The sequence below is a fragment of the Gossypium hirsutum genome, chromosome A05 (genome assembly GCF_007990345.1).
Source record: "Gossypium hirsutum isolate 1008001.06 chromosome A05, Gossypium_hirsutum_v2.1, whole genome shotgun sequence".
Taxonomy (NCBI): Eukaryota; Viridiplantae; Streptophyta; class Magnoliopsida; order Malvales; family Malvaceae; genus Gossypium; species Gossypium hirsutum.
The window spans coordinates 3,458,685-3,471,457 of record NC_053428.1 but is presented as its reverse complement, the minus strand read 5'-3'; the positions used below and the strand labels follow the sequence as shown (position 1 = coordinate 3,471,457).

The following is a 12,773-nucleotide window of genomic DNA, read 5'->3' as shown; positions in this document are numbered from 1 at the left end:
AATGGTGTAGTTGAAAGATGAAACAGAACTCTTAAGGATATGGTAAGGAGCATGATTACTCATTCTACCTTACTTGAGTCCTTCTGAGGAGAAGCATTAAAGACAACAGCTTACATTCTGAATAGAGTACCCAATAAAGCAGTTACAAAAACATCTTATGAGCTTTGGACAAGTCAAAAGTCTAGTCTAAAACACTTTCACATTTGGGGATGTCCAACTGAGGCAAGGCATTATAGGCTACATGAAAAGAAATTGGACTCCAAAACAGTAAGCAGCTACTTTATTGATTATTCTGTAGGATCCCATAATAAGGAATATTTTTGAGACGGGAACTGCAACATTTTTTGAAGATGTTTAGTTTAGGGGGGAAATAAGGTTAGAAACATTACTTTTGAGGATGAATTGGATTCTAACTCAATTCCTACTATCACTTTTGATGATGTTCAGGTTTTTATACCTATTATTGATCAATAAATGAATCCAGAACCTCTACAAGACAATGTTGAACAACTCCCAATTCAAAATGAGGTAATTGTTCCAGAAAAACAAACTCAACAACCTCAAGAACAAGTGCCATTAAGGAGGTCCATAAGAGAAAGGAGAAATGCTATTCCAGATGATTATATTGTATTTCTCCAAGAACATGAGGATGATAATGGAATGATGGAAGATGATCCAATCAACTTTTATCAAGCCATGAAAAGTTTTAATTCTCAAAAGTGGATTGATGTCATGAAAGATGAGTATAAATCTATGCAAGAAAATGAAGTTTGGGAACTTGTCCCATTACCTGAAGTTGTAAAACCAATTGGTTGTAAATGGATTTTTAAAACCAAGAGGGATGCAAATGGTAATGTAGAGAAGTACAAGGCGCGTCTTGTAGCTAAAGGATATACTTAAAAAGAAGGTATTGATTTTACAGAGACTTTCTTTCCAGTTTCATCGAAAGACTCCTTCAGGATAATCATAACACTTGTTGCTCATTTTGATCTTGAGTTACATCAAATGGATGTTAAGACTACGTTTCTTAATGGCGATATTGAAGAAACAATTTATATGGTGCAACCAAAAAATTTTGAGTCGGAAGACTTAAAGAATATGGTTTGCAAATTGACAAAATCCATCTATGGACTCAAACAAGCTTCCCGTCAATGGTATCACAAGTTTTATCAAATAATTATTTCGTTCAATTTTTAGATGAATATTATTGATGATTGTGTGTATCACAAATTCAATGGGAGTAATTACATATTTCTGGTTCTATATGTTCTTGACATTTTGCTTGCCGCTAATGATATAGGCTTATTGCACGAAACCAAGAGATTTTTATCTAAGCATTTTGAGATGAAAGATGTAATGACCCGAAATTTATGATTAACGAAAAGTGTATTATCGGATATCTATTTTTGGAAAACGGACTCTTAAATATTTATTAAAAAATATTTACAAAGTTAATTAAGTGGTTAATTAGAGTTTAATTAAGTGAATTTAGCTTAATTAAGAGTAATTAGGAAAAAGGACTAAATTGAATGAAGTGTGAAAGATTAATTGTAGATTAAAAAAAATAAAAATGACCAAAATGACAATTATACAATTTGTCTTAAGTGAGGCGGCAAATGCATAATGTATATTAAATTATTATTATTTATTATTATGGTTTTATATTTTATATTTATTAATATTATTTTTATTAAATTGATATTATATTATGAAATAAATTAAAGTAAAGACAAATGTATGGTAATAAAAATATACATGTGTAAAAATTATATTTGTACAATTGTGATATATTTATTTAATTACTTTTATTTAAGTTAATAGATATTTATTATTTATATTTATTAAGATAATTATTAATTAAATAATTACAATTTGAGATTTTTATGAGGTAAACAAATTAAATAGAGACAAATGTAAATTATATGATTTTACAATTGTATTAATTATATTTGTTATCAAATAGATTTTTATAAAAACAATTATTAATATAAACTAATATATATATGTTATAAAAGAATAAAGAAACAAAAGAAAAAAAAAGGAGAAAGAACAGAAAGCAAAACGGGAAAGGAAAAAAAGAAAGGAGAAAAAGAAAAGAAAAGAAAAAACTAGGGATTTGAAGCTTTAAGCTTTAAAATGTAAGTCAATTAAGTCATTTTCTCTTAATTTTGATGTTTTAAAAGCTTTAGAACAAAGTTTTGATGAAATTAAATTGAAGTTTTAGAAGTTTTAAGGTTTTTGAACATAGTTCATGTTGAACAAAAAGATGAATTAGGGATTTATTTGATAGAATTATTGATTAGAATTGATAAAGGGTCTATAACTTTTGTGTTTGAAGGACTAAATTGGAAGAAATTTAAAATTAAGGTTTTATCATGAACATTGGATATTTATGTTGAATATGATAGAAAATTGAGTAGAAATAAAGTATGAATTGAGTTAGAAAAGTAAGTGAACTTAGTTAGGATCAAATTGAAAATAAGGTAGAAATTGAATAAAAATTCAATTATTCAATATAAATTAGTGTTGTATTAATAGTATAAATCATCTTAATTTTTCATAGCTAACATCACACCCGAGGCATCTATGAAGAAAGGAAAAGAAAAGGTGGACGAGGAGTAAACTCGAGAAAAATTCACGGTTTGTATTTCTACAATCCGAACTTAATATTTAATTATTGAATTTATTACTTAATATGTATAGAAAGTTCATTTGAGATGAATATTTGAATTAGAATATATATCGGTTAGAATTGAAAAGTGAAATTATTTATTTATTGTTGAACATTGATTGAATATTATGATAATAATTGAGGTGAGAATTATTGTGTTATATAATTGAAATGGATTGCTTAGGTATGTGTTCAATTTATTGAATTTATACGGATATATGTGATTATTGTAAAAATTAAATATTTATTATTGAAAAGTGAAATGAATTATATCGAATTATGAATATATAAATATGATTGTTGAGATGTGAAACGATTGGAAACTGGAAAATGAATTAGAAACCCTATTAACAGTATCAGGTTAAGTCAGATATAGTTGGCATGCCATAGGATTGGAAGTGTTCAGGGATATTCCGACTTTGTGTCGATAAGACACTATACTGTTACTGTTCCGGATTCGTTCTGAATAGGTACTCTGTACCTTACTGTTACTGTTCTGAATTTTTTCCGATGAGGTACTCTGTGTACCACTACTGTTACTGTTACTGTTACCGTTACAGTGTATTCCGGCTCTGGCCGATTAAACATTGTATGCTATCTTGGTGTGTGGGTTAGATCTATGTATCCGTCCAAGTCCGAGCCATGTTAATAGGGGTAAATAAAGGTACTGACTGCTACTGCGTAAAAAAATTGTTACTAAATAATTGATTATTACTGAATAATTTATCGTTACTGAATAACTGACTTTTAAAGAGTAACTGAATATTATTGAACAACTAATTATTATTGAATGATCGAATGTTACTGAATGAAACTAAAAAATTGATCGATACTGAATTTTTTTTACTGATATTGAATAGTGAACAGAAGTATAAATGAGACATATGAATGGAAAATATTACTATTTAAATGATTGTGAATTTATTTTCGAAAGCTAATTGGGTTAATAGATGATAAAAATCGAATGAGTTATAAATGATTTATTTATGAATTGAATAATTATACAATTGTATATGACATATGATTTTTAAGTATTTGTTATATTTTTATTTTATTAAGTGTTCGGATTATAGACATACCACTGAGTTCATACTTAACGTACGGTTGTTTCCATGCGCAGGTTAAGTTAAAGCTATATCGTTGAATCAGCATCCCAGGCCGATCCCGAATTAAATGAGGTAAAGCGTGTTAATAGTTGGTAATGGCATGTACCTAGGATGTTTTATGTATGTGTTGTTTTGGATTGTTAATGTATTGTTGAAATAAGTAGAATTAAGCTTTGTAATGGTATATAATAGGACTTGACTAATTTAGTATGAATTTGAATCATATTGATAATATATGATAAGTGATTGGAATTGAGTATTGGATAATATATAAAATGTCTAAATTTAGCAAGTTTGAGCATATTTAAATGTGTTTAGATGGGTTGAACATGGGTTTTTATGTAAATTGTCCGATAGGTCCGGTAATGTTCTATAACCCTATTCTGGTGACGGTTTGGGGTTAGGGGGTGTTACAAAAGATCTTTGGGATGCCTCTTTTGTTTTAGGAATTCAGATACATCGAGATCGATCTCGAGGTATTCTTGGATTATCACAAAATAACTATATCGATAAAGTACTCAAAAGGTTTGACATGCAGAGTTGTAGACCAAGTGACACCCCTGTCTCTAAATGGGACAAATTTAGTCTTACTCAATGCCCAAAAAGTAACCTTGAAATTCAGGAAATGCAAAATATTCCCTATTCATCAGCTATTGGGAGTTTAATGTATGCTTAAGTTTGTACGCGTTCGGATATTGCGTACATTGTTGAGATGTTAGGCAGATATTTCGGCAACCTTGGTATAGACCATTAGATAGCAGCCAAAATGTTTATGAGATATCTTCAGAGAATAAAAGATTACATGCTTACTTATAAGAGATCAAATATTTTGGAGGTCATAGGGTATTCTGATTCTGATTTCGCTAGATGCCAAGATAGTAGGAAATCTACATCAGGCAATTTGGAGGAGCTATATCTTGGAAAAGTATCAAACAGACACTTGTAGCTTCGTGCACTATGGCAGTAGAGTTTGTAGCATGCTATGAGGCATCAAACCATGGAATATGGTTACGGAACATTGTCACAAGGCTGCGCATTTTGGAGAATGTAGAAAGACCACTAAAATTATTTTGCTACAATAAGTCAGCAGTGCTGTATTCCAATAACAACAGAAGTTCATCTAAGTCAAAACATATTGACATAAAGTTCCTAGTTGTAAAAGAAAGAGTGCAAAATGGTCAAATATCCATAGAGCACATTGAGACAAACTCCATGATAGCGAATCCGCTCACAAAATGTTTACCACCCAAGGTCTTTCATAAGCACACTGCTCATATGGGTGTTAAATTGTTTGAGGATATCATGATTTAGTGGAAGTTTATATTTTATTTGTTTTATGTTTGTTTTTAGACATTTATATATTTGATTATTTTCTGATCAGAAATAAAGTATTCAGTTTATTCATTATGTTTATTATTTTGGTACTGACCTCACTTAAGTTTAAAGAGAACCAGTTAGAAATAGACATATTTAGATCATATTACATGTAATTTTCATGCTACACATTCATACTTGATCTATGTCATTTGGTTGTGTGAATATACGTGATCATGGATGGATTTAGTTACGATATATGTAACGAAAGTCGCCTTGGTACTATGTTAACATAATTAATAGACGAGATTGATCGGAATACCTTTTGGATATGATAGTAAAATTTTGAGTTCATAAGGTTATATAATGACATGTAATTATAGAGTAATTAGTTTATATATGTGGTCCAAGTGGGAGATTGTTGGAAAATATGGACATCACATATATAATAAGGGTAATTACATATTATTATTTACTATCATGATAGGTTAACCCAAATTAAAAGTGATCTAATTTGGTTAAAATTTTATTGGGTTTAATTATTAAATAAAGTATGAGTCAAATATGTATAGATACTCTAGTAATTGAATTCTAATCAAATCCTAATCAATGACGGGCTAATTAGAATTTGGTTAGAACTAATATGCCAAGGTTATAAATATTAGGGTTATGTTCCTAAATTATATACAATATATCTTTTCTAATATCTCATCATTAGAAAAGAGAGAGCAGATATTCTCTGAATTTGTTGTGTGCTAATTTGGAAGATCAAATCCCCAAGATGCTGTAAAACTTCAAAAAATTCATGGATTCAGGTACGCTTCCGCGTTTAGTTTTGTTCTTGATGATTTGATGTAACACCCCTAACCCATATCCATCACCGAACTTATACACTAGCATTTATACAAAATTGAGTCATAAATTTACATTCCAAATCAGTTCTTTTCAAAATTTCACCATAAAGTCCCTAATATGGGCCTATGGGGCCCTATACATGTTTTGGAAGTGGTTCGAAATTAAATTGGCAACTTTAGAAATTTTCCCTTGAAGATAGGGGCACACACCCGTGTGGCCTGGGACATGGCCATGTGGCCAGCCCGTGGGGATCACATGGCCGTGTGGCCAGCCCGTGTGGAATTCTGACTTGCAATTTCTTAAGTATCAGAGGGCCACACAGCTTGGGCACATGCCCATGTGGCTAGGTCGTGTGGTAAACTGATTTTTCACCATTTTTAAGCCACTTTCATACAATTTGACACACGCCCATGCTTAAAACTCATGTCCTGCACACGACCAAGACATATGGCCGTGTCTTTGGCCCGTGTACTATCCTGACTTCATATTTAAGGATGCAGGGGACACAAGGTCATATCACACGCTCGTGCGCTTACCGTGTGTCACACACGGCCCCTTGTGGATGAAAATAGGCCCTTTAAAACCACTTTTCTCACCCTCGTACTAACCTCTTACATAAAAACACAATTATATACTTATAAAGTCCAACCAATCCACTAATTCAAGCCAAAACATGTATATTTCATTATCTAACACAAATATTATATTCAACTTACTTATATACTTAATCATTTATGCAATTACATTAACAAATCAAAAAGAAAATTTAGCAGAATGAATCTGGATAGTGTAATCCTTGATGTAGATCCGATCCTCTATTTGTATATAAGTCAATCTACAAAACAAATAACATACACAAGTAAGTTTATAAAAGCTTAGTAAGCTAATAAACATAAAATATAAATCTTACCGAACATGGTACACAAACATATATCTTTTAAGTTAACTAATTCATCCTGTAAATCACAAATTCATTAATAAGCTCATTTGAATAATTTTCATGTTGCTATTGACAGATTTAACTCCTTTGGGCCCCGATTCTCATTCACTTGCATTGTCAAATTAGAGAACAATAATGGAATTAAGTGATTTATAATCACATTGCCATGGTAAAACCATGGACTTGCACATAGTCACATATCACACACCGAAGCCATAGCCCTGACATGGTTTTACACGGATCACATATAATACCGATGCCATATTCCAGATATGGTCTTATACGAAATCACATTATCACATCACACCGACGCCATAGCCCAATTATGGTCTTATACGGGAACACATATCACGTTGCACCGATACCATAGCCCAGCTATGGTCTTATGCGGGTGCACATATCACATCTTTTCTGTCAATTCATCATGGTCATAAAATGAAAGCACTCAAAACCATTGTTCTAACTAATTTGTACTTTTAATTAAACATTATTTAGTAATTAATACAATTTTATAGTATACATCTACAATAAGATACCTTAGCAAATATAAAATTTTCATAACAAAACATTAAACTTTGCCATATGAACTTACCTGGGCTAATTTGCAAAAGTCGTAAAACTTCAGGGACTATTCTTGCAATTTCTCATTTCCACGATTCACTTCGTTTTCTTGATCTGTAATTATGAAATTATTCCTTCATTAGCATCTGTTTCAATTCTATTCCACTTCACAATTTATGCCCTTAAATATTTAAAATTACACTATCACCCCAAACTTTTCAATTTTTACAATTTAGTCCCTACTCAATTTTTTCATAGATTGAGCTAATTCCTCTCAAACAACACTTAATCAAGACATTATAAACTACTTCAAAGCCTTTAACACTCAAAATTTCATCACAAAACCCTAATTCCAACAACTTTCACAATTAGATCCTAAAAATTGATTTCTATAAAAATCTCTTCACAAAATCATCATATAATAAAATTAAAACCTCAATTCCATGATAAATCATCATAAAATTTCAGCACTTATTCATGGAAACTTTCAAAATTATCCATGAAATAAAAAACTAATGAATTAAACAAGTGGACCTAGTTGTAAAAGTCTCAAAAACACAAAAATCACAAGAAATAATCAAGAATTGAGCTTACATGTAGTAAAAATATGAGAGACCAGCTTAAAAGAACTCTTCAATGGTATTTTTTTTGGAGAGGATGAAGAAAAATGAAGAAAACTCTAGATATTCTAATTTAATCAAATTTTTAACTATTAAATTTTAACTAAATTACCAATTTACCGTTAGTTCACACCTAATTTCAGATTTTTCTTCTTCTATGCCGCCTCATGCATTTCTTTTAGGCATATTTATGCCTCAAATCCTTCTTATTTATTACTTATGTTATTTCATCATTTCTCACGGTTTTATAACTTATTCAATTTAGTCCTTTTTACCCAATTGACTACCGAAACCTTAAAATTTCTTGACGAAACTTTAATACTAACTTACTAACCTCCATAAATATTTTTAGAAATATTTATGGCTCGGTTTATAAATTCAAGGTCTCGATACCTCATTTTTATCTCATTTAATCTACAAATTTCCTTTAAATCATAATTTTACTAATTCAAAAATATTTCTAAAACCACATTTAACTTTTACTTACTAATATCTAAATTCACATGTCGAATTTAGTGATCTGAAATCACTATTCCGATATTACTGAAATTTGAGCCTTTACATTTGATATGATAGATTCTAGTTTATTAAGTTTTATTTCAGATTTATTTTACAAATCTAGCATGGACATGCCATTTAGAAGTAATTACTGATGTACTACTCTTCTCGACTCTTTGTTTGCTTTGAGACAATGGTGAGAATGCTTTATTGTAAAATACTATTAACTAAAATCCTTTCTTCTACCTAGTAGCAAAAATCGGGCTTTTTATTTTAATGGAGTTCAAACCCTAAATTGCTGCTCAAATTTGAAATTAATTCTTAAATCTTAAAATATTTTAATTAAATTCTCAAAATATTAATATTTCATTAATTAGTTATTTGATTAACTTAATCCTTAAATTATTCATTCAGATATAATGTAAATAATTTTTATAATATAAATTAAATTGTAAACAAGTGTATATATATAAAAATGTTTTGAATATGATGGTGAAAAAAGCAACAATGGCATTAAAATTTAAGAAGACTATCTCTTCCCTCTTAACACAATAGGTGCAAAGTTGTTTATATAATAAATACATATGTATATATAATTGGACTTTTTTTTATAAAAATATGTTGAATTGAGCTCATATTTAACAGTTAAGTTAATGATAAAGATTAATAAAAGAACTTAATTAATATGATATTAACACTTTTAAGACTATAATTGATATATTTTAAATTTTTTTTATTAATTTATAATCTAAATCCAATAATGTACAGTGCAATTGATCATAATATTAAATCCTCTTTTCATTTATTTAGCATCAAGGGGAGTTTTGCTATACACTCGAAAACATACCAAAATTCTTAGTTTATACCAACACCATGTGTGCGTTTATTACAAATATTTGTTTGGACGGTGACTCCAGAATCGTTCTTTTGAAATTTCTAGTTATAGACAACTCTGATTCAGTGATTGCTGATTATAATGTTGGTGCAGTATAAATTTCAAAAGAATTACTACTTGATAAGGTTCATGAAAGTAATCAATTTTAGTAGTGAGCAACTTCCAACCAAAATATATATTCTCTTGTAAAAGATTACATAATTTTATCTAAATATACTCAAATATCTTAAATCCGGGTTGGAATAAAATATTCTTTCTTAATGGAGAAGGGGGTATATGGTCATCCCAAAAATTCTGTCACTGCAGTATTCCCCACCAAACAATTGCAGCTACTCACCATCATCTTTGGAGATTAATGAAGTTGGCTATTTCCCATTTTAAGGGAGAAAGATAAACAACATAATTGCATTTATTTAAACATTTTCAGATCGAGAAAGGGATGGTCTTTTTTTATTACATTTTTGGTTCACAATAGAACCTGAAGAAGGAACACAAAGAAACACAACAGAGACTCACTCTTTTGCTAGTAATTTCAAACAAACTACCACTGACAAGAAGACACAAGCAAACGTGGAAGCATACAAAAAAAAAAAAAAGGGACTCTCAACAAGTTCAGATAATATTAACCAGTTCCTCCAAGAACACCCTTCAGCTTCTTAATCTGAGCAGCATCCAGAAAAGTGGTTTCTTCAATAATGTCAGTCGGCAAGTCATTTGCAAACAAGGCAAAGTCGAGGATTTGGAGACCAGGGTCTGGACTGCTGAAGGATACAAATGCCAAGGATTGAGTTTTGCCTGCATTGATTTGGAAATGTAATAAACCTTGTGGGAATACCATAATGTCTCCTTTATTCAGAGATTTGAAGTAAACTTTGTTAGCTGAGGATATGAAACCAGCACAAATTGTGCCTTGAATAACAACAAGGACTTCAGAAGCCCCAGGGTGTGTATGCATAGGTATCACTCCACCAACAGATAAATCCAAACGAGCTATTGAAATGCCGAGTCCGTTAACACCCGGGAATTGAGCCGAAAAGGCTGGTGTTACTGCAGCTTTTATGAGGTTCGAAGTGTTGCCTGTGGCAGCGAGGCCGGAGTAAACGAAGTCATTTACGGTGACTGTCTTCTTGCAAGAATAGCCTGCAGGGCCTACAGGGCCATTCAAGTCCCCAACACAGAAGTCGGCTGCGTTGGTGGAGGAAAATAGGAAAGATAAAATGAAAAAGATTGGGATAAACATGTTTATGGCACTGGTTTTTGGGGGTTGAAAATAATGTTGCAAGCTGAGCTCACCCTTTATATAAAACGAAAAGCATGGATATTTTGAGCCATTGCAATTGGTCCTTGAAGGTATGTCCATGCATACTTTCACGTGATGATGATGAGACTGATTCCCTATGTGAGAAACGACAGATTTTGAAGCAGTGATGCATGTGAATTAGAGGAAAATTTTTCTCAGAAAACAACAAGAATACTCTTTTGGATTGGAAAAAAATATCTTTTGCATCCAATTGTTGCAGGTAATTTTCATTTCTCATGTCACATATGTTTTTACTGTTTATCATTTTACAAGGAGAATCAGGTTTCAGCCATGGCCATGCATCTATACATTCAGAAAAATGACTTATAATCTAGCATCAGCTTTTGATATATATTCCAGGATTTAGATGCCATCATAGTTAATTGTGGTAAATGTCTACTTAAATCCCTGATATATGCAACCTTGGACTTTCTGCTAGCATTAAGGAAACAGGAATTTTCATTGAGTGCATGCGTATCATAAATGTTTCGATGAAAGCAAAGGCTTCTCTTCCTTAAATGAAACGTTCAGTAGGTGTATCCATCAAACAGTTGGTATCAGAGATGATAGATTGATTGTAACACTACTAATTCTGCATAATTTAAGGGAGACTTTGAAGGTGATATTATGTATTTTTCAATGCAATCACATCTTTACAAACATCAATTCAAAGTTTTCTATATACATTTACAATAATACAAACAGCATAACCCGTTATTAAGGGGCATAATTAAACATGGAAAACCGAGATCATTGTCAAGAAGAGTATGAAAGTTATATCAAAAAGTGGTCCATTGGCTACACAGCACGTTAGAAGGGAGTAAGTTAGGGCAATAGAAGACATTTTTTGACAGCTAATAAGAAGAGACTCTGCAAGTGATTTATCTCCATGGGAAAAAAAATATGTGGAGCTTGCTAATTCCCTGTCTTACAAGGCATATCTATATTACGTTCAGAAGGGTAAAAAAGTTGTCTCTCAAACTTTCGTTCATGAAAATGCAAGATCCTTAGGAAAATGTAAAATATCAAAACTGTAAATTTGGAAGTTTAGTTGATAAGCATTTTTCGTGGTCCCAGGAAGACCTAGCAAGGGTTATCTTATCTCTGCCCTGAGCATCTGATTGCCCTTACTTGAACCTACTAGAAACTGTGGAAACAATTTATTCACCATTCAGCTGCAGTTACTTCCAAGTACAATAAGCAAGGAATATATATATATTCACACAAAGTGGCTAGATAAGAATTGTTTGCAAAAATGTTTTATCTAGTATATCTGATTTACTTCTGATTAAGTTCGAGTAATGCTCCTTCTTCAGGGTACGAGTTAATGGCTTATTTGTCTCAAACTTGAAGCCAACAAGAATCAAGGAACCAAAATAAGAATCTTCTAGCAGAGATAGGTAAATATCTAATCTATCTACAAGTAAAGCTAACGGTTCCTAATGCATGAAGGGTAGGAGCCAGTTCCCTAAAAGTGTAAGTGTCAGCAAAGATAAGGTTTGACAATGACAGAAGAGTAAGGGCCAAGCCAATAGCCATTCAATTTCTAGCTGGAAAAATCGGATTCCCTTGTTACTGTTGTATTATTATATCATCATCACTCAAGGTTTTTGCCCTTTAGATTTCATGATATGATCTTCCAGTGGAGCCTTTTTTTTTCTTGATTCATAAGTAAAAAACATGTCGGGTTCAACTATCAACAAGATCAGATGGCTATGAAGAAACCAGGATATATATATACACAAGACAAGAGAAATCAATTTCACTGTAAATAATGAACTTGGTCGTTTCTCACACAATGAACTAAGGTAATTTACATCCGCACAAAGACAAACTAGTAGAAGGCTATCGACCAAAACAAGGCAATTCCTGCATTGCTGATAATCTGTTTGGAGGCAAAATATCTTGATCTTTCCAACCTTCAAACAGCCTCCAAGACATGCGTAGAGTCTATTGACGTTCTGTATTACTTGTCTTGTGAGATCATTTTGAGGGTATCAAAGGAAAAGACAA

General features: G+C 31.4%; 1 protein-coding gene across 1 annotated transcript; it reads right to left on the bottom strand.

Moving 5' to 3' along the window:
* Positions 1 to 9,888: 9,888 nt before the first annotated feature.
* Positions 9,889 to 11,045, bottom strand: LOC107958787 (auxin-binding protein ABP19a). Its single transcript, XM_016894664.2, has one exon. It carries the CDS (start codon positions 10,818 to 10,820, stop codon positions 10,083 to 10,085), a length of 738 nt encoding a protein of 245 aa, XP_016750153.1. The 5' UTR covers positions 10,821 to 11,045; the 3' UTR covers positions 9,889 to 10,082.
* Positions 11,046 to 12,773: the final 1,728 nt, after the last annotated feature.